This window comes from Camponotus vicinus, unplaced genomic scaffold, assembly GCF_025532165.1.
Source record: "Camponotus vicinus isolate PSW18456_S1 unplaced genomic scaffold, iyCamVici1.0 SCAF_12, whole genome shotgun sequence".
Lineage (NCBI taxonomy): Eukaryota > Metazoa > Arthropoda > Insecta > Hymenoptera > Formicidae > Camponotus > Camponotus vicinus.
The window spans coordinates 14,441,284-14,462,095 of NW_028141948.1; the positions used below are offsets into that span (position 1 = coordinate 14,441,284).

The following is a 20,812-nucleotide window of genomic DNA, read 5'->3' on the forward strand; positions in this document are numbered from 1 at the left end:
CAAAACCTGAGAATATGAATAATAGATGTAATTGTGTAATAATTTAGCTAGTAATATCTTGATTATGCCATTAGAATATATTAATAATAAATCATAATACCACTTTTACAGACGGTGAATCTGGAAATCAATGCGTTGAAAATAAATACAGAAAATCTGCAGTGACCTATAATTTTTTCGCAAATGGATCGGATCAGTGTCACAGGTGCAATGATATTTAAATTTCACGCAACAGGCGACAAATAAAAATTCATTAGCGAACCGTGAAGTATTATGCAATGACATTTCGAGCCTTTTCTCGACATTTACGATTGCGCCTGCGAAAGTTTTCGTTTCAAATGCAATCGTCGCCACTGCACGACATGCATACACGCACGCACGCACTTCTCCAAATGACCATTTATCATTCGATGATTATATCGATAAAAAAGAAAATAAATAAAAGCCGGAAAAAGTATTAATTAGCTGCTGACTTTCACATTTTAGCGGACTTTCACCAGTCTTATGCATTCGTTACGGATGACATCTTCAATCTTTCCATTGCCTTTTTCGGGAAAGATGCAATACTTTCATTCTCCGTTTCTATTAACGAGGTAATCTGAGCTATATCAAGAATTAAAACGATCGAATGTATTGTATTTTTCTTTGAAACATAAAACGGACTTTATCATAAAGGCAATTAAGAAACACAAAATATAGTACTATTTCGAGATATAAAGTATTTAAGCGGTCGCATATACAACATTCTTAGTTGTGATAATATTTTCAAGAACTTAACTTTCATGCAGATCCTGCTAGAATTAATAAAATCAAAGAAAACCAATTAAAATTCACTGATAATATTAACAAAAATTTTGAATTTTTTGCAACTATCATTTATTTGTAATTTTTTGCTAGAAAAACAGGAAATATTAGAAAATAATGAAGAGCAAGTTTTTTTATGATAACTATTATTACTTCACGGATCGAGTGCAATGAACTAATGTACTCATACTTGACTCAGTCGAGTCGATCCGCAGAATAACTTGAATATCCAGCGCGCATAAGAAATATCTGATATCTAACAGATAACGAGATTTCTAGAGCAATCCAAAGTCTTATAATATCAGATCGGTTAGACGCATTCTCAGGTTCTTCAGATTCCTCCAGATAATCTCCAGATAACAGGACGACTGGAAGGGAATGCAAGACGAAAGAAGAAGAAAGAGAGAGAGAAAAGTAGAACGAGCGGGTGGAAATTTTACGAGGCTTGTTAGAAGCCTCGAAGAGGGCTAGTTATGCTGATTAGATAGTTTACATATCGAGGAAGTCTGTAACTACCACATATTAATAGCATCACGCGTAAAGATGATAAGGATGACGATCAGCGTCGCGAGAGTCGCGGATTCGGAAAAGAAAGGTGTCTCGTTTTTGCGGAAATTATAAGAGGGTGACGACAACGATAATAGGCCATGTATCAGAAGCGAGCTGACCGGCGTTGCTGCAGTCGATGCTAAATAACGTCACACAGCGACAAAAGGCAAGATAATTGACAGGAACGGAGGGAGCCGATTACAACGTATTATTTCCTGCGGTTCTGCTTCCTGCGCGAAATGCGAAACGCGCTGCGAGCTATCGCCTTGTCTTTCCTGGTCTAGACCACACAACGGCAATTCTTGAAACGAATTTTATACAATTATAATAGGATTTACGAGATACATTATTATCTACACGTGTTATGAATGAATGTGCGTTGAATGACATTCTAAATTACGAATTAATATTTCTCACATTAGAAGAGGAATTATTATACAAGATGATCTGTGTAAGAATTTATTCTTGTCTCTTTTTATAAAAAATATTTTCTAGCCATTTTTCTGCTTATTATTTTTTTGCAGACTCATATTTTTCCTTTCTGACATTTTGAATCAATGCAACGCACTTGTTATACAACAACCGCGTACGAAGCTATCGCGAGATGAGCTCTCAGCATATCCGCATCACGCGCAATTAATTTCACGCGAGGCTCACGAGAGCTCGATTTACATGTCCCGATGGCCGTGGCGCTATTTTAGAGATAGTATCTGCTCGTAACCAGGAACCCACTGCGATATTAAACGCTTCAACAGGTTTCGAGCGTTGACGCGTAAAACTCGAGACACAAAAAACGCGAAAGTTATTGCGTACCGTAAATATAAAACAGGCATATTTTAAGGCGGCTAAAATTAGTGTCTGGCTTTAGATAACTGGAAGAGCAACTATTGACAAATCCGATCGAATAATGTAATAAAAACAAATAATTTATAACGCAAATTTCTACGAGATATTGTATAAACTCAGCAGTCTGGCTGTCAAATGGGAGAAACTTGTGGGAAATAATTTTCGCGCAGATTCGACTTTTAACTTGGATTGCGAAAATCTGAGTTCATATTTAAATTTAGCAATATCAAGGCACTTGAGTATCGAATCAAACCGTGCGAATAGAGATACTATTTTTGTACAACGCAACATATATGTATACTGAAAGAGTTTTAATGTTTCGCTTAAATAATCATATCGTTGAATTTCCTTCCCCGATCGTTTTCCCTCGTGACCGAAAGGTAACATACTTGCTCAGCGAATATTTCGCGACAAAACACGCAATGTCATCGTACTTTTGCTTTTAATTCGCAGAGCTGATGCATGACGTTGCATTCCTCGTGCTCGCATTTTTTTAGAATTTACACAAACCTACTTTTCGGTGTAAAAAGAAATGGAGCAACGCGCCGCGTATAAAATAATAACGCTGCGGAACCAAAGAGATAACATCACTGGCCGTGTGCATCCGGGAAAGTGCAGACAAATGGGGAGAAGGTTGGTCACGCTTTTTTCGTCTTTTTTTTTTTCAAGTCATGACTTATGGAAAAGAGAGCAAGCGGTTTTGCGTTAAAAACTGAAATAGCCTTTGAATTCTCTATGGAGAAAAGTTAAAACGATATCGTATATAATAAAAATACATGTCCAAAGCTATTCTATTCGCATAATAAATCAGACTTAACTAGAATAAAAAATTAAAAATATAATTGTTAATATTAATATTACATACTTAATAATAATATTATTAATATTTCGAGATCGTACAATGGTTCGGAATAAATTCGCGATTAAAAAAGTCGTCCATTAAATTAAATCGTTTAAATTTTTTTTTAATTTCAGTTTAAATCTCTCGTTCCTGTTTCACTGGAAAACTGATGGAAAACCGAGATATGGAGAAAGAATTCGAAGGAGCCAAAAGCGTTTCTCCTAGGCGATCATTATCGCGCTTGCTTGCGCGTCACGACGATGAATCGAAGTGTACACTGTATATCGGTTCGAGATCAAGAGTACGCTTGTTGATTTATTTATTAGCGCACCATCTTCGGATATATACACACACACACACACACACGTACGAGAAGCGTTACAATCGGATACGATCGCCGGCTCGTCGATAAACGGGACGATCCACGGTTTACCGTCCCTTATCTCGAGCCCGAGCATCGAAGGCAAGTTAATTTTACCGTGAAGAGAGAGGATGAAGCCTTCCGGCTCCGGGCACTCGCGAATAATCGCGCATCCCCAAGGAACTCGTGAGTCACGGCCGGAATTAGAAGCGCCGGCTCGTTTTCTCGATCGCGTCAAGACTCGATTTCCGGCCGGCTTCGTCGAATCCGCGATGGTCACCGCCGATAGGGAAAGACGAGCAATCCCCATGTTGATTTATCGCGCTCGTTACGAGCTACTACTGAATTCGCATTGATTTATGCGCGTCCGCAAATCAAGCGCGAAATAGAGTCCTTCTTTCCGCCCTCGGATCCGCCGCCGCGAGTTACACGCGATCGTGCGCGCCGATAACGGTATCGATAACCGATGCATTCTTCTTTCATCGCAGCCCGCAGTTAAGACGCGAATAACACCGATCTGGCGATCTAGCGATTACCAAATGTTGCGTAACGTCGCGTCCCGTTGATTACATTGGCATCGGTGATTATTTACGGGCGAGGAGGAGGCTCTTTCGCGCTCGAGCGATCCGGAAAGATAATCCATCTAACGTATTCAAGCCGCGGAACGGATCGCTAAATAGTATCACACCGCCAATTATACGTGTTGGCTTTCTAACGCATAAATTCTCGTGTCTTCTCTGATGTTGATATTAAAACGTCAGCCGTATAAACACTGTTCACGCTCGACAGAACGAGTCTCTTTGATATTCCCTTCGAAATCCGCCGCGAATTTGCACGCGGTCGCGCGCAAATTATCAATTACCTCGCGCTTCTTTTACCGGAATCATTGCCGCGTGTAAAAGACGCGATTCCGCGAGTGCGTCGGCTATAAATCGCCGCGGTCGGCATCGGTTGTCGAGGGATAATGGAGAGGCCCCGCGCGTGTAATGAACGCAACGCGTTAAAATCGGACCTCACGGTTTATCGCGCGATGCTTTACCGGTGCCGGAAGTCGGCGCTGGAAAATTGAATCGTTCATAAAGCGCGACCGGCTATTATTATTATATTTCCATCGTTTTCATTAGATGCCCGCGAGACGAGCATTCTTCGCGCGCCCTCTTCCCGCGATCCTCCCCCTGCCACCCTCTCCTTGTAACGGACCTCGCTCGTTCCTCTTCTAATGCTAACTGATAATTACGTTTTAGCACGATGCGCGATAATTATTATACGGGGGACGTTTCAATAGCTATATCTCCATCTATCGCTAACGTGGAAGCGATTCTCTTTGGTGAGCTTTAAATTTACACTTCGCACGTTGCGTTTCCGTCACGTGGCATGGGCGCAATAACGTAATCTCGAATCTTCCCCTGGCGCGAACCCTGGGAACGCAAGGTGCAAGCATTGACCGCACCTTTATGCGAGAACCTTAGGGTTTACGAAGATCATTCCTCGGGGAGCTTCACCTGAACGGAACCTTAATCCCGAGATGGTAACTGAACCACGACGTAAATATCTCTTGCGCATATTCTATTAGTTGATTGCATTAAATACTTTATAAAATTATAAAGTACGTCAATTATGGGAAGTTCTCTTTTTTAAGATTATAATATCTTTTCTAGTTCCATTATTTAATTATTTCATTCCTCTTAGCATTTTTTATTACTTTAATAATTACTTTATTTTATTCCTTTGTCGCTCTCTAAGAACAATTGTTTATAAAAAGCATAAAAAAATAAGAAAAAAAGAGATAATATACAAATTTATAATTCGTTTGCAAAAAATATTACAATCACATGCAAAAGATATTATAATTTATATACTCAAAAAATCAATCTTTAGCAAACAAAACTGCAAAGTATAATTAAACTTAAATAAAATAGATCTCTAATTATATTTTTAACAAATCTTACTTGATACTTTTCTTTCCGAGTTATTAAAAAATTATAATTATTTTTAAGATATATAATAATAATTATGTATAATTATATGTACAAAAATTATTTTATTAATTTACACTCTCATTTATGAAAACTAGATAACAGGAATACGTGAGATGTTTGCGTGAGTCACACTAACGAAGAGACATGAAACATCGCGCACTAATCGGGTTTCCCACGTGACTCTCTCGAAAAAAAAACGACTTAATTAAGTCGAATTTAAGTTTGAATGACGTAGTGGAACGAAAATGAGTACATCGTCGTGGTGCACAATAATCGCGGGACATTGCGGGTCTTCTCATCGCTTCGCTAATTGGTGAAACGAGTGACAGCGTCTCCCCGGTCTTCGCTGCTAAAATTACGTCGATATAATTAATTGTCATTGCTCGTTACGAGGGGAAAGGATTCGGCAGCGTTGCGAAAACCTGCCCCGATAAGTAATTAAGCAAGAAAAGAGAAGGGGACACCGTCTCCTGTTACGCACCGTGACATGAATCTGTCCCGACGAAGTTCGGCGAAATTTAACGACGACACGTTTCGCAAAAACCGCTGCACCTACCGCGTTTACCTGCCGACTTTTAATTATCCCAACCTACCGTTCTTAATCTTCCCCGAGATCTGCCGGCCAGTCTCACGGGTTTGATCGCATGGTTTTTACAATGTGCTGCCACTTTTAACGAGAATTCATCGAACGCGTGAAACGTATTACGGTTATCTCTCAACATCATTTTAATCTTCAAAAAAAAATTACAAATAGTATAATATAAGTATAATATAATATAAGTAAAATTGAAATCCTATTTTTTTATTATTTTTTGTTAAAAATTTGAACAATGTAACTAGAAAGTACTCGCATAGAATTATAAAGCTAAGAATATCTCTCTCAATTCTTTCTATTTTTTTATTTGATCCATTCTAGAAAATATTTATAATAAACAGATTTTATTTTTATTTTTTGTTAAAAATTTGAACAATGTAACTAGAAAGTACCCGCATAGAATAATAAAGCTAAGAATATCTCTCTCAATTTTTTTCTATTTTTTTACTTGATCCATTCTAGAAAATATTTATAATAAAAACAGATTTTATTTAATCTGAAAATGTTAATAATTAGGAGAGTTAAGGATTTTAATAAAAATCTACAGTTTTAAATTCTAGATTTCATCGGGAAAAATGGATTGCAAAAAAAAAAAAATAAAAGGACAAATTTATGCCAATGATATAATATAGGCGGATTCATATTTAATAATTCGGTAACCAATTATACGGATGAATCCCTAAGACCGGTTAAGAGTTAATTACTAGCGTGATGAATTGCAACGATGACGATGGGAACATTTGGCGTTCAAATGAGCGCACAATATTCTAATTTCTTTTTTTCTCACGAAAACATTACATCACGTGGAGACAATTTTTGTCGGTGCATTTCATGTATGACTGCGATTTAAAAAATCGTAGAAACAACTTTTTTCAATTTCGAAGAAGGCAATTCCAAGATGTTATCCTGATCTTGTGGAAAAGTTGTATTACATACTACCAACTAATTTATTGTACAACTAGGATTATTTTTGCCATAAATTCCGCACGTCTTGTTCTTCACTCGCGCGATCTTTCTTCCGGTTCTTCTTCATCCGATCGCGAACGTGGGTGTCATACGCCGATTATGCGGGATGGGTATCTATAGCACATGTGCGCTATTACACTTCTCAGCTACAAGGAACAATGCCATTATATTCCCGCCCTTCGAAAGGCACGCGGATGTATCTGGTACCATTGTACCGCCGCAGAATAAAACGGATCGGCAATGAGATCGCAACGAGATAGACGGCGAGCATGCCTGCTCTGCATAGTAGTTTATGCGCCACGCAACTATAAGCAGCCCCAACGATGACTTATTCGAAGCGTCGAAGCTCCCTAATGAGGGTTTCTTCTCGCGAGACGTTCCATATAATGGAGACATCTGTCGTGCGTGTATATATTCCAAATAAATATCGAAGAGGGAGACCTAACAAGTCTTTTCCTTGTGCAGTTGACTCAGGATACCATCTAATATATTTTTAATTTAATCTTAACTGATTACAATATTATACATGATTTTAATAGACCATCAAACGCTTTGATGGAAATTACATGATTCAGATTTGCTCTGTTCGATATTTATTTGTCTTGTTTTCTGGAAAGTGTCATATTTATCGCTTAAACCTTAACTGATACATGCTAATGAATCTGTGTTTCAAGTAGCAATAAATCAGAGCAATAAATATCGCAGCATAATCAACGATAACGATAACAAGCTATCATTAATTTAAAGAATGTCTAACGAATGGATCGACGTTTGTATGTATGTGTGTGGTCTCGTGTTTATAAGATTGCATTATAGATTGATAAGAGACATTTGACTGGTTGTCAAACCTCAATCGTGAATATCAGCGACAAGATCATTAAAAATCGCTCACTCAACGCGACCGAATAATGGAATAAAATTCCCTGGGATAAGAAGACTTGAAATCATTTTTAACGAGGGATAATCCAACAAATTTCTCTCCTCTTTATTGCTACCTCGAGAATTTTTCTCAAAAAACGGTGGATATTTTTAAATCTTTTATCAACTCTCGGACCAAGTGTGTTCTTAACAAGAATCGTTAATAATTTTCATAAATCAAAAGTCATTCAGAATAAAGGACATTTTCTCATTCGATATATTTTATAGGGAGTTAGAAGAGTTCGTTATTTCGTTCGAACGTTCGATTACCCTAGCATTCCGTACGAGTTTGATTTATTTTTCGACTTGGTGCCGCAACATTTCTACGCGTCGCGAGGCGCCGATTCCGACACACATAACCGGCTAATCGAGACGCTAATTACAGACATGCTCGCGGGCATCGGATCGTTAGGTCGATATGCAACAACGACGTTTTCATCTTCGTTCCGAAGCTTCGTTGCAGCTTCGCAATTACGAGATATGCGAACGGGCGAGCACTTTCTCGGGCGCAATCCGAGAATAACGCACAAACTGGTATATCCAGCTACGCTCGCCGGGACGAGAATAATCGAAACTACACGTCGGTGCGCGATTTCTCCTTTGTTGCGTTCCATAAGAAACGACGAATCGCTGCGAACGATAAGAAGAGCATTTCGCGAATTTCGCGCCGATCGAATCCGGAAATGTTCTCGATATCAACATCAAAATACGAGAACAGTATGGAAGATGTTTCCAAATGGCATGTACTAGATATCTCGATCAATTTAAATTTTGCAATGGTAATTTTATTGATTTTTTCTCGATAGATTTTTTATTCTTTTTTTAGAGTCATTGCGAGAATCTGAATAAACGTAGTTAATAATACAATTTTAAAAACACAAGTATATATCGATTGAATCTGCACAGTTCGAAGTCAGTGGAGACTTTTAGATTTTTAGATCTCTTGTACTCGATTAATTTTTGCTGCGATAATTGGAACACTATTTGAAAAAATAATGCTATAATAATTGCAGTAATATTTGACGCGAGATATATATTGAGAAAAGAAATAAATAAACTCTCAAATATATATTTCCGAAGAGAACATATTTATAAATCTTTAGAAAAAATTTACATATTAGAATTAAAATAAATTTGTATGAATAAAAATAAAAATTTAAGTTTAAAGATATGCGACTGTAAAGGCAAAAGGAAAAACACTGTATATACGCATGACCAGAGAAAGTTTGGCCTCATCCTCGGATATAAACCGACAGTTAAGATGATCTATAGCGATTTGGAAGGAGAAAGCGGGAATCTGCGCAATTTCCCGTTGCACTCGAGCGGTCGAATTTTCGACATTCTTACATTCCGTTTGCCGCTATAAAAAAGCGAGAAAAAAATCTCGGGGATCGATTGACCTATCTGCCGACACGGATCGTAGATGAGTCTATTCGATTGCACATTCACGTCCAATTGTCAACCCACGCTCTTGAAATTCACATTCCTACGGTGGGAATTTCATGTCCACGACTTCGTTTCACGCGCTTCTCTCTCTTTTCTGTCTCTCTCCCTCGCGTCCCTCACGCCGATTGACTCTCTTGTAGCCTCTTCCTTCTTATCCTACGTCGTATCGTGCACCTGGCTACCTGCTCTACGACCTGCTCGTCCGTTGATGCGCACGGCTGGCAACTGTGCGGTTAAAAGCGGCGTATACACGTGCACACATATGCGTTTCTATATAAGAGATTAAACTAGTAAACTTGTCCGAGAAAACGCTCCTCACGCTTTTAGAGACGCGCCGAAGAGGATATATCTTTTTCTGTTATTTTGGCGTCCTGTATCTTTCAATCGTCGTTTTTACCGTCGTTTAAAAGCGGTTTACATTCTATAAATATGAACGTAATCAATTTTATCATTGCAATTTAATTTCAAATGTATATTTCTATGCTTGTATACTCGAGAATCGCTTTAAGCGAGTAAAGATCGAAAGTTGCTCTTTGTAGCTCTCATAATCCTCGGACAGAAAAATAATAAACAAGAATAATTACAAAGCAATGAGGAAATAATAATAAAAATGATGATACTAATATAAATGACAAACACAAGAAATCGTTTCTAAATATATATAAACGTAATGATAACGTTAATGATATAATATATGAGCAAAACTAAGGAGATACAAAATTTGATGTAAGCTATTTAGAAATTCGCTGTGCGTATTAGCTACTTGTTATCATATAATTAATGATGCAATCGGTATATTAAATTTATGCGCGACCACGCGTTACGCGGTCTCGATGACGTATCGATGCTCATCATGAAAAATACACCCGGAAAATGCGCATCTCATCTCGCCTTGAAATGGTAACCACATGTGTAATTCCAAAAGGACGATTAATGCGACAACTCGAGTGAATGATAAATAATTCCATGGCGACGCGGATGTGCACGCATTCAGCGCGGCAGTCGTTCCTCAACTACGGATTTATAACGTTGATTTATGACCGCTGCGAATAGGTATGGCGCGAGTTCCTAATCACCGACATTAGCACGCATTAATGCACATAGAAAGCGCAGATTGATGTTTCTGAAAGAGAGAGAGGGAGAAAATTTGAAAGATAATTTAAAAATAATTTATATACGCATCGTACAAAATCGAGAACGTCATGGAACATATGATTCGGTAGCAGTCGTTGATCAAAACCCTCGTAGAAAATACAAAAAAATTAAATAAATTAATAAAAAGTTGGTGACTGTGTTGTATATAAGCAAAATACAATAGAATGCTAAACTGTCCAAGAAATCAAGCATTAAATGAAGAAACTTTCTCGGATATTATTGTACGATTTCCCCCGTGACTACTGATGTTTTCTTCCTATCATAATAACCATTATTATTATTATAGGTTACCAATAGTCAGTTATTTTATCATTGTAATTTCAATTTCTTCATTATATTATCTTATAACACTACATCATTTTGTGGGCCGGCTATTTAAAATCGTGATAGATGCTATAAATCATTTATGATATAATATTCAATGACGTAACGGTCGGTTTCATCGCGTGAAAATGTTGATTGTGAATTCAACATCATCGGATGTTTAATAAACGCAGCACATATATGGACAAACAGTAGATTGTCCGGAAAGATTTATATGTCGCGAATCTTGCTAAAGCGAGGAGATCCGCGAAATTCGCTCTAGTTGTACAAATCGCGCGTTACATCATAGGATGACACGGGAACGAGCACGAATTCCATGCTAACAAATCCCACGTCGCCGCGGGGTGCAACAATACCGATGCAAATGCGACGTGTCGCCGCTCCCTTACTCCGCGAACGGTGTATCGGACCCACGGGATGTCGTCACGTTTCTCGTGTTAATGCGCAAGGGATTTTCTCCTTGAGAGCGGAATCACGCGGCAGAAAGGTGGTCCTCGCGACTTTTGCACAGTCGACACATTTATTTTGCCGCGCGAAAAAAATAAAAAATGATTCAGATAAAAAAAGCGAGTGAGCCCTTCGCGAATATAATGCTGGAATTATAGGATACGATTAGAATAGGATTATTTTGAGAAGGATCAAGAGGATAAGAGAGAAGAATATCACGCATGAGTAGATTAGAAATGAAAAAATTGAAAAATAAAAGCCAAAAATCGCAAATCTTCGTCTAGAAGATTATGAAAATAATGATATTTTCCTTTCCATAATATATAATATAACACATATGTTTTCTTCAGTTTTACCTCAACATTTATATGACTACAATATAAATCAAGTATAAGTAGAGAGAGAAAGTTGTCAAATGTCTAATATTAAAATTTAATGATTAAAAATTCACATGCAAGAATAAAATAATTGCACAAAATTTTTTTTTTATGTAAAATTGAGAATATTACAAGTAAACTGATGCAAATTTTAATTTTAAGCTGTCTCTAACTGGGAAGATTGTTGATCCATTCTTTTCTTAAGTACGCAACATTATAACGCTTTCCTTGATGGAAATCGCGGTTATATGCAATTAAAGCGATCGTTAAATCCGACGATAATAGACGAAAATAATTCGCGTTAGCTTAATTTCAGAGATATTTAGCGAACGCGAGATGCATTAGCATTACTGCGAGTCGACTTCCTCCTTCCTGCATGTATCTATGCATTAATCACATGTCGAAGTTATGCGCGCGCACAAACTCGGAAGATGATATACACGGTAAGAGAGCATAGCAAAAAAGGTTTTTAAAATTACAAAAAGGTCGTTAGAAATACTCGCGTATGAAAAATTAAAGAAGCTAACAAAAAAGCGCCAATTAAATCTCCATTATGCAAATTTGTAGTTTAAATATAATAGTTATAATTACATTAGAATGTTGAGGAATATTATAGAAAAAAAAAATTCTTTTATTTTTCATTAAGACATTTATAGAACATAGGTTTTTATATTTTTTTATTCTTGTTATTGAATTATTAAAGGTTCAATGTTTAATTAGTAAAAATTGCATATTGAAAAGTAGGAAAATATTTCTTCATGCATGTACTTAGCAATCCGTATAGAAAGTGCAGTATGAGAAAATCACAAATAGATAAGCGTACATTATCTAGGAGTATATAAGAAAGTTGATGATATATTCCCTCTTATTTCTTCTTCTTTCTCTCCTCGCATCTTCGTATATGTAGGGAAAATCATATCGATGACAGAATCTTGATAACGATGCGTGTTTCTCAATCGGCTTGTTGCAATTTTCCACGTGTCGTGCAAGAAATCATTTTGCAGATACCACATCAATTTCCGGAATAATTTCAATCATTTTATAAGATTAATAATAGCTACTGTGATATTTCAGTGAATAACTTCCTACAATTTGTGGGACGATAATATTCTCTTAATTTTTTGCGAAAATATTGCACATCAATTGCATGCAATTTTCTTGATTGCGATATTGTACAAATATAGACTTTTATCGAGGCATCTTTATTTAACAAATTGTTATCAGACAAACGGAATGCAAGTACAGATATAAATTTCAAATATGTCGAATAATTTATAAATAATCTATGTCATAAAAATATGACTATAAAAATATGTGTGTGCATAAAAATAAAAATATATTTAGATCAATATTTCAGATTTTGCAGAAAAGGTGATGTATGGATATGAATTATACTCAATCCTTTGATACAATCTGAGGAATCGATATCTGACAATGTGTGCACAATTCTCGATAGATTGTCAAACATTCAGCAATTCGCCGCTTTCTTCTTCCAGAGAACAGAGACGGGGCGTCCTAATTTATGCCTCATTCATCATGTACCTGTTGCGGCCAGCTGCGTAAACCTGAACAGCAGGTAAATGAAGAGGTCATGCGTAGCGTCGAAACGTCAGCGAGCGCGATGGCGGCGACGGACGAGGTACACGTGCCTCGTGCTGGTGCTAAGTTACGAGAAACTAGTCGTAAATCGAGACGAGGTGCCTCGCCGCCGTGGGCGCCGATATAACGGTGACGGTCAGGTCGTCGGTGGCCTCCTTTTTGTGCGACGCACGTCCCTCTCCGCGTTCCTCTTGGTCGGCTTCGGCGATTCTTCGCGTAACTGTACATTCGTCCACGTTTAAGGCCCCCTTCCCTCTCCTCCCCTCCTTCCTTATCGTCGTCGACCCGAGAAAGGCGCACGAATACCCGGTGTCACGATACTATATGCATAAATCCGAGACCGCAGAATTAATAGAGAGGAGCCTTAAGGTTCTTCTTCCACTTCCTGTCTGCCAGACCGAGTTATATCAGACAGAGATTACACTCCATTCACGTACAAGAAAGGGCACGAATATCAGAGGAGCGCGTGAACATTAGCATGTAAATGAGCTCGTGAGAATATTACATTTAACACTTTCTTAATTGACGTTGACGAAAAGATGATACCATTTCGGGCAGAAATGGTACGAGCCTCGAGCTGGATTTATTGCTTGCGTTTCGAGAGATCGAGTGATCTCTGCTCGTTTTGGATACCTGTCGGGAGATTTCAGCTCGTTTTGGATACCTGTCCGATCGCTTAGCGATGCCGTCAAAAAGAAGTCTTGAATCGCGCGTATGCGTTTCCTTTAGCCGTCGTCTAGGAATTCCAGGAGAGCGTGATAATCGCCCCGATCAATGGCGTGTTCTTGAATCACTTCCTAGGAAAATGAGCGAGTGAGAAGCGTGTAATTACGATTCCTTGAAAGCGCGACCAGATCTCGCCGCTCGAGTATTGCACAACGATGACGTATGGAAGATCCGCTGTTTTTGCATCCGCTCTCTGACGAACGAGAGCTCGGAACGAATCGTGTCAGTCTTCAATCATGATGACTTTGAATTTGAATCGAGAGAACGCGAACATCATACGCGATGATCTTTGATGTATAGATTATTTCGAAAAAAAACTTTACAGACTTTATTTTAAAGAAATTAATCTATAAGATAACTATATTGAACTAAAGTTGAATTTTCTAAAGTAATAAAAAAATAAGAATCTTATTTCTTCAATTTATTTTTATAATAGTTAATCACGATTATTAAATTGTATGATATTATAAAAAAATTAAATGTTTATAAAAATCTAAAACGACGCAAAAATCCTTTGCATCCGTTAAAAATAACTATATAAACGTCAAACTGAAATCGACAAAAATGTTCGCCTGCTTAGTCCTCAAGATATTTGAATATTTGATGAAAGAGCATGATATTTTGCATGCTCTTTAGCAATTTAAATGAACCAAAGCTTAAATTTAAACCTCTTATTCGTTATCGACTGCAAGCGGTCAAGTTGACAGGAAGAACACATCAAATTATAACGCTGCATCGGCGTTTTACCGCTGTCGCGCTTTTCTTACACGCGAAGACGCGCGTTTTCTAACACGTGGGAAAGAAGACCGTGTACTGTACGCGTCGTGCTGTAATCGCCATGAGAATTCACCTTTTGTTATGGTTACACATCCTATATTCCGACAGAGAAGGAGAGTTTCGTTAGAGCGGATCTATATCTCGTTACGTGCGTTAATTTCCTTCGCACGGTCGTGATGCTCGTTAATAAATTAATCCAAATTACGGAGAAGCCGTCGAGAAAAAAATCCAACGTGCTCGATACGCGATCACGTGCGTATTTCAATACATACTTTGAATATTAATGTGCGAATTCGATCGTTCCTGTGCAATTAATTTGTATTGAATCGTTATAAGTTATAGTTTTTATCATCATTAGATGACACGATTATTGCACTTGTCAAAGTTCAGTCATCAATGCGGTTTGCAGCGAATTTCATAATCGATAACTACCGCTAATAAATATTTCACAACGAAGATTATTTAATACTTATCTAACATCTCTTATGCAATCTTCCTGTTTGTGCTACGACAGTCGATGCCTTTATGAGCGGTTAGCAATACTAATAACTACTTATCTAAGCATATGCAAAGATTAATAAATTCAATCTCATTTGAATTTCGAGAAATAATCAATCGCCTGAAAGTCTGCGGAAAAAAAAATAACTTCGCGTTTTACTTGTACGTGGAATATATGCATATAATTATTTTTATATTTTACATTTTCTAAGAATTCTCAAGGTTTTAATGTAAACCAGCATTTTAATTAAATGAAGCAAATAAGAATTATAATTATTACGTTTATTAATGAATTGATTATTGACTGTCAATTATTAATTACTCAAGCGTAAAATCTTTAAATTGTTTACGTTACTCAGTTCCCTTTTATTACCTAATTAAGAAATCTCAATTTCCCCGATACGCATAATTCCCGAGTCGTGGAAAGACTTCGTATTAAGACGAGAATCCTTTTCAGCTAGAATCGTTTGCAGCTAGAATGCAATTGGACGCGCTAATGCAAGGAACGGACGCGTTGTCATCGTCACCCAGTATATGTCTCGCGAGGGAAGTGAGTAACAAGAAGAACCGGTCGACCTGGCACATAACCGCTTCGTATGCTGTCATTTTTCCTTAGCTGATATACCTGCTTCTCTCCCCCTGCTTACCTTTGCTGTCTCGCGTCTCTTGCTCGCCCGTTCGGACTTTCCTTCGCGTGAATGTCACGTTGGCATTTTGCAAAGCGAGTCGCTAATAACTACTACTACTACTACTACGACTACTACTACAATTATTTAGTTATCCCTGTTTCGTGATGATGAAAAAATACTCGTTTTTCAATCACCGCCTTAAAAATCATCATTAAAATTCATATCATAAAGTGTGAAAAAAATTATATTGCAATGTTGTAATCTATTTTCCTCTAAAAACGCGATATTTTATCAGAGTATCCGGTTAACAAGCCGCGTGAAACGTTCCTGATTTGCCCGAGGGGAACAGTAAGTCTTTTAATATTCTCGCACCGACGCGAAATTTGCATTGATCTCGCAATTCTTGACGGAATACACGATAAAGAATTCGAGGTGTTTGAAAAGGAAAGAAAAAGGCCGATCGACTGTATCTGAGAGTTAAGAGCGAGCTGCGATTGCATGATCGGGTTACGCCGGGACGTATCTGTCTCGCCTGGAGTTTCCTGGTGCAGATCGGAGTACGTTAGAAACGGTATTATCCCGGCGACGTATCCGATCCCACGACACGTGGGGAGGTCACGCGGAAGTTCACGGAGGGAAATTCGCGATCTCACGAAAATCGAGTCGATTTGCAATTTTCCGGCGAACGAGCGTGGAAACGAAACGAGGGAGAGAAATATAGATACAGACTCGTGTCGCCGGTGAATTGCATGTGGTATACTATAAAACGTAATTATTGTCTTAGAGACCGCATGCGAGTCGATCGGGAAAGTCGAAGGGACGGAAAACGTCGGCGTTACAGAGACACGTAGACTCCCACAAGACTATCATTTGCGTTCGCTTCTGGAGCCGGGTTTTGCGGCGATCTAGCACGCATGACTGGACCGCGTCTCTGAGGCACGCGCGTATGCAAAACCGTAATTTCGCAGCGTGCGTTAATAAAACGTCCGGCCGCAGTCGGATAATAATCCGGAATCGATCTGTTCATCGTTCGATTATATATCGATACGCCGTGATATATTAAGATTGCTACTAAGAAATGCGAGGGCCGAGAACAGCGTGGACATGGGTCGTACTTATAACCAGTATTTCTCTTGTAAGCTGTACGATTGCCCGGTAAAATTTTACAGAACGAAATATCGTTTCATAAATTATTTAATATAAGCGTTCTAAAACAATTCTGAAATTTGTTTCTAAAATAATTAAAAACAATAATCGCATCAGTTGGAACTTTAAGAAGATAATCAGTAACTGTGAAATAATCCACGCTTTTTTTATTTTCGTGAAAAATTGAAGAAAATATTGTTAATAATAACGAATTAATAGGTTGAAGCTCAGAATGTGTTTTTCAACTGTCTCTAATCACTGTCAAAATAATATGAACGATTTCTCGTTATGATATTGCAATGGACAAGTTATTTTTTTCTAAATTTCGTTCTTTGCATAAATCAACTTTAATGTTTTATAAATAAGATCCACTAATTAGCATCTTCGGCATATATACTGGTAACACATCGCCCTTCAAACTGCCTTTCACTGTCGACGGGGATTGCTAGACCAATTTATCGACCTCGGATATCGTCACGTAGAAAGACGTCGTATCGTGACACGGTTAAGGAATTATTGATACTTAGACTTTGCACACATACGGCAACCTCTCGCCTCGCGTGACTTCGCAACGTGCCATTTCGCGAAATAGTAGTACGTCAAAAATCTTGGCGACTGGCTGTCAAGGCTTTGGTTTTGCAATTTCATCGATACGAATTGCACAAGCGAGCGATTGCTCCTACAAGCTTAAAATCCGTTTGTCGCGTGAAAAGAGAAAGAGAGAGAAAGATTGCTCTCCAAAATATCGTTAAAGATATCTTTAAAATATACTTGCAATATTAATAATTAATTAACATATTTTAAAAATTTGTGTAAATTTTACCAAATAATTGTCCCTCTCAATCCAGAAATAAATTCACTTAGTTAAGAAAAAACTAGAAGACAAGCCAATACATATATATTACGGATTGAATCTTACGGATACATGTATAAATTGACAAGATATAAATATCTACAGACATCACTGAGGTGGAAAAAAGGAGAATTCGAGCTATACGATGCGTATAGAATGCGCATACTTATTGAGAGTAAATTACAGATGACTGCTTATGAATTTGGATCGAGACTCGAGCGATAGGCAACACGCGAGGAGATGCACCGGATCTCATGTCGTGGAAAATAAATCGAAACACGCAACTCACGTAGGCAGCGTTTGCATAATGTCGATGCATCGGTCCGCGATTTATGAGAGCAGGAATTAATCCTTTTGTAACGCAGACTTTTATCAGATAAAAAAAACGATGCTTACAAAAAGTTATAAGTATATAAAAGTGAAAAGTTTCTCGAAACCGCAATTGTACTCCAATTGTACGAGTTCGATATTAGTCGCAACAATTGTGCGCAAAGTAATAGCTTCCAAATTGATTGCTAACACGGAACAGAACGCTTGAATCGACATTTCTCGCCGGTCATGATTGGTAACCACATTGTGGCGAGGACCGAGAAGCGAGAGACACTTTCCACGGATGACTTGTCAACTCCGACACTTACATAAACGCTTTCTCGTCGTTAAAGTCTCGCTTCTACTAAATATTATCAACGTCGCGGCTGAGGGTCGGGTGGTCCGCGATTATTATGTTGGTTTCTCGAGACAGGACGACGAGGGGGAGGATCTTTGAAAATGCCGAAGGTGCCACGCGCGTTCGCGTGTACGCCATAATAATGACACTCGTGCTGCAAATTACGGATACCGCATACTTACGAATCCGCGACTGCCGTATTCACATCGCGAGCTCTCTCTCTCTCTTTCTCTCTTGCAGTTCGCACACGCAAAATGAAGATATCAGAGTACGCCTGGGCTTGCCGTGCCTCCTCGCACCGACCTTTATTATAAGATGCCCTTTAAACTCCGCGCACACGTGAGAGCCACCGCGTGCATAAATTTGATTCACAGTTTTGTTCTTGTCGTACAGTCTCTCCCAGAACTGCTTGAAAGATGATAAAAGCTTTTATACAGATACAACCGGCATCATTTGGAAAAAAAACTTTTTGTATCGCGATAAAATATATATTGCAATATCGCACTCGCAGAGACTTGCTTCAATTGTTCCGATCGAGTTTAGCGAAGAGGGGGTAAAAGATGACTGGGAAATTGGATGGGATGCAACAATAGATCGAAAAATACTATTTTGAAAAAACAAGTTGAAAGTTTCGCAAATGAAAAGTGCGATTCAAATATAATCTGACGCACCTTTTATAACTTATAATGTAACAATGGTGTCATGCGTAACGTTTTTCGAACGCAATAATCGTCAACTTTACAGAAGCTATTGTTACATCTCAATTCCTCGGGAAATGATTTTTGCGAGTCATCAGATTCGATTTTGCGAGTGCGTCTTCTGCACCGGAGATGATCTTTGCAAACTTACCATGACTGGTGCACGTGTGCGCCTGTATGTCACCTAATGCCGCAATTGTTGGCCGTCAAGCAGGGGCATGTCTACGAAGGAGGCAATCGGAGCGGTAGACGGTGAGAAGAAAACTTGAAATCGCTGTCTCTTACTCTCTCTCTTTCTCTCTCGACGTGTCGTTGCACCCTGCACAGTCAACACGAATCACACTATACGTAAACACATGCACAGAGAGAGAGAAAGACGCGCGCCGGGAAAAAGGCGCCAGCGCACGCACGTAAGCGGTGCGCCTCTTTCACTCTTCCACTCACAAAGACACAGATTTTCGTGCCCTCGTACACGAAAATTTTCCCGAATCTCCGATATGGTAATCGAAGAAAATTACAAACCGAGGGACTCCCGCGCTATCATCGGTATCGGCGACGTTGGGGATCAGCGGCTCAAGAAGAGGAACATCCCCCGATGAAAATTATATTTCGAGTGGACGCGTTTGTTCCCCTAAGAAACGTGACCGGTATTACTATACAGTTACGCGCCAGTTAGAGGGCGAGAGAAGAGACGGACGGATTTTCAACCTGGCGGACACCGACTGAGCCCGCGACCGGCAGGTAGGTGAGCCGTCGCCCCTCTCCACACTCCGATCGCTCGTTCGGCGTGCCGCACCACCACCGGTCGCCGCTCACCGTGTTCTCCATTCTCATTTCCCTCGCTTCACTTGCCTCGCCGCTCCTTACTTCGTTCGCCTTTCGTCGTAGGTACGCGCGTCTCTTCCCGGTCTCCCGCAGAGACGGCTCTACCGTCGAGCGAACTGGGTGAAAGTGCATCGCGTTAGATTATACGAAGGCATTCGTACCTGCCTGCTTGTAAATACCTTCCTCGCTATATAGATTCATCGCGTTAATGTTCAAGATCTCGTAAATGCTAGGATTCCGTGAAATGACAAATATTATTTCACCGTGTATAAATAGATGATTATCTATACTGACGTTAAAAATTTCACTTTTGTAAAAAATCATGCTAAATTATTTGAAACTGATTGCAATATTATTGTATCTATAAAATTTTCATAATTGTAAAATATGCATTTCAGCCTTAAGAATTCGAGTGCATAAAAATTTCATTCAAATTAGCGAGTATTTTCATACATGGAAAAGTATATTTAAAGAAGGGAACAATTTTCTAAAAAAATATTTCTAATATAGAGAATTTTGAGAAATGGAATCCTGGCTTTTTATCTTGAACTATGATATTGTTATCATATCTCTGATGTAGATATCTAATTATAAAATATATCTTGTGAAATAAAATAGAATCCTGGCTTTTTATCTTAAATTATGATGAACGCATTTACAGAAACCTCATATTTGCAAAGATTTTTGCATACACAAGGGCTTCGTATTAGGCTATGAGATGGCTATTTAAATTTCATTGGACTTCACATATATGTACCAAGTAAACTAAATATCTATAAGTGCTTT

At 38.5% G+C, this 20,812-nt stretch overlaps 1 protein-coding gene across 2 annotated transcripts in view; it reads right to left on the reverse strand.

Annotated features, from left to right (window-relative positions):
• Cad99c (cadherin 99C) overlaps window positions 1–20,097 on the reverse strand; it is a 109,161-nt gene extending 89,064 nt beyond the window's left edge. The window contains exons 1-2 of one of the 2 annotated variants that reach the window (XM_083084807.1): window positions 19,724–20,097; window positions 19,353–19,520 (exon numbers count right to left, since the gene is read on the reverse strand). In XM_083084807.1, the coding sequence (XP_082940933.1) occupies window positions 19,353–19,355 (3 nt within the window). In that variant the 5' untranslated portion in view covers window positions 19,356–19,520; window positions 19,724–20,097. Of the gene's footprint in view, window positions 1–19,352 lie in introns of both variants that reach the window. The other variant, XM_083084806.1, reaches the window with a different exon arrangement.
• Between the last annotated feature and the right edge of the window lie 715 nt (window positions 20,098–20,812).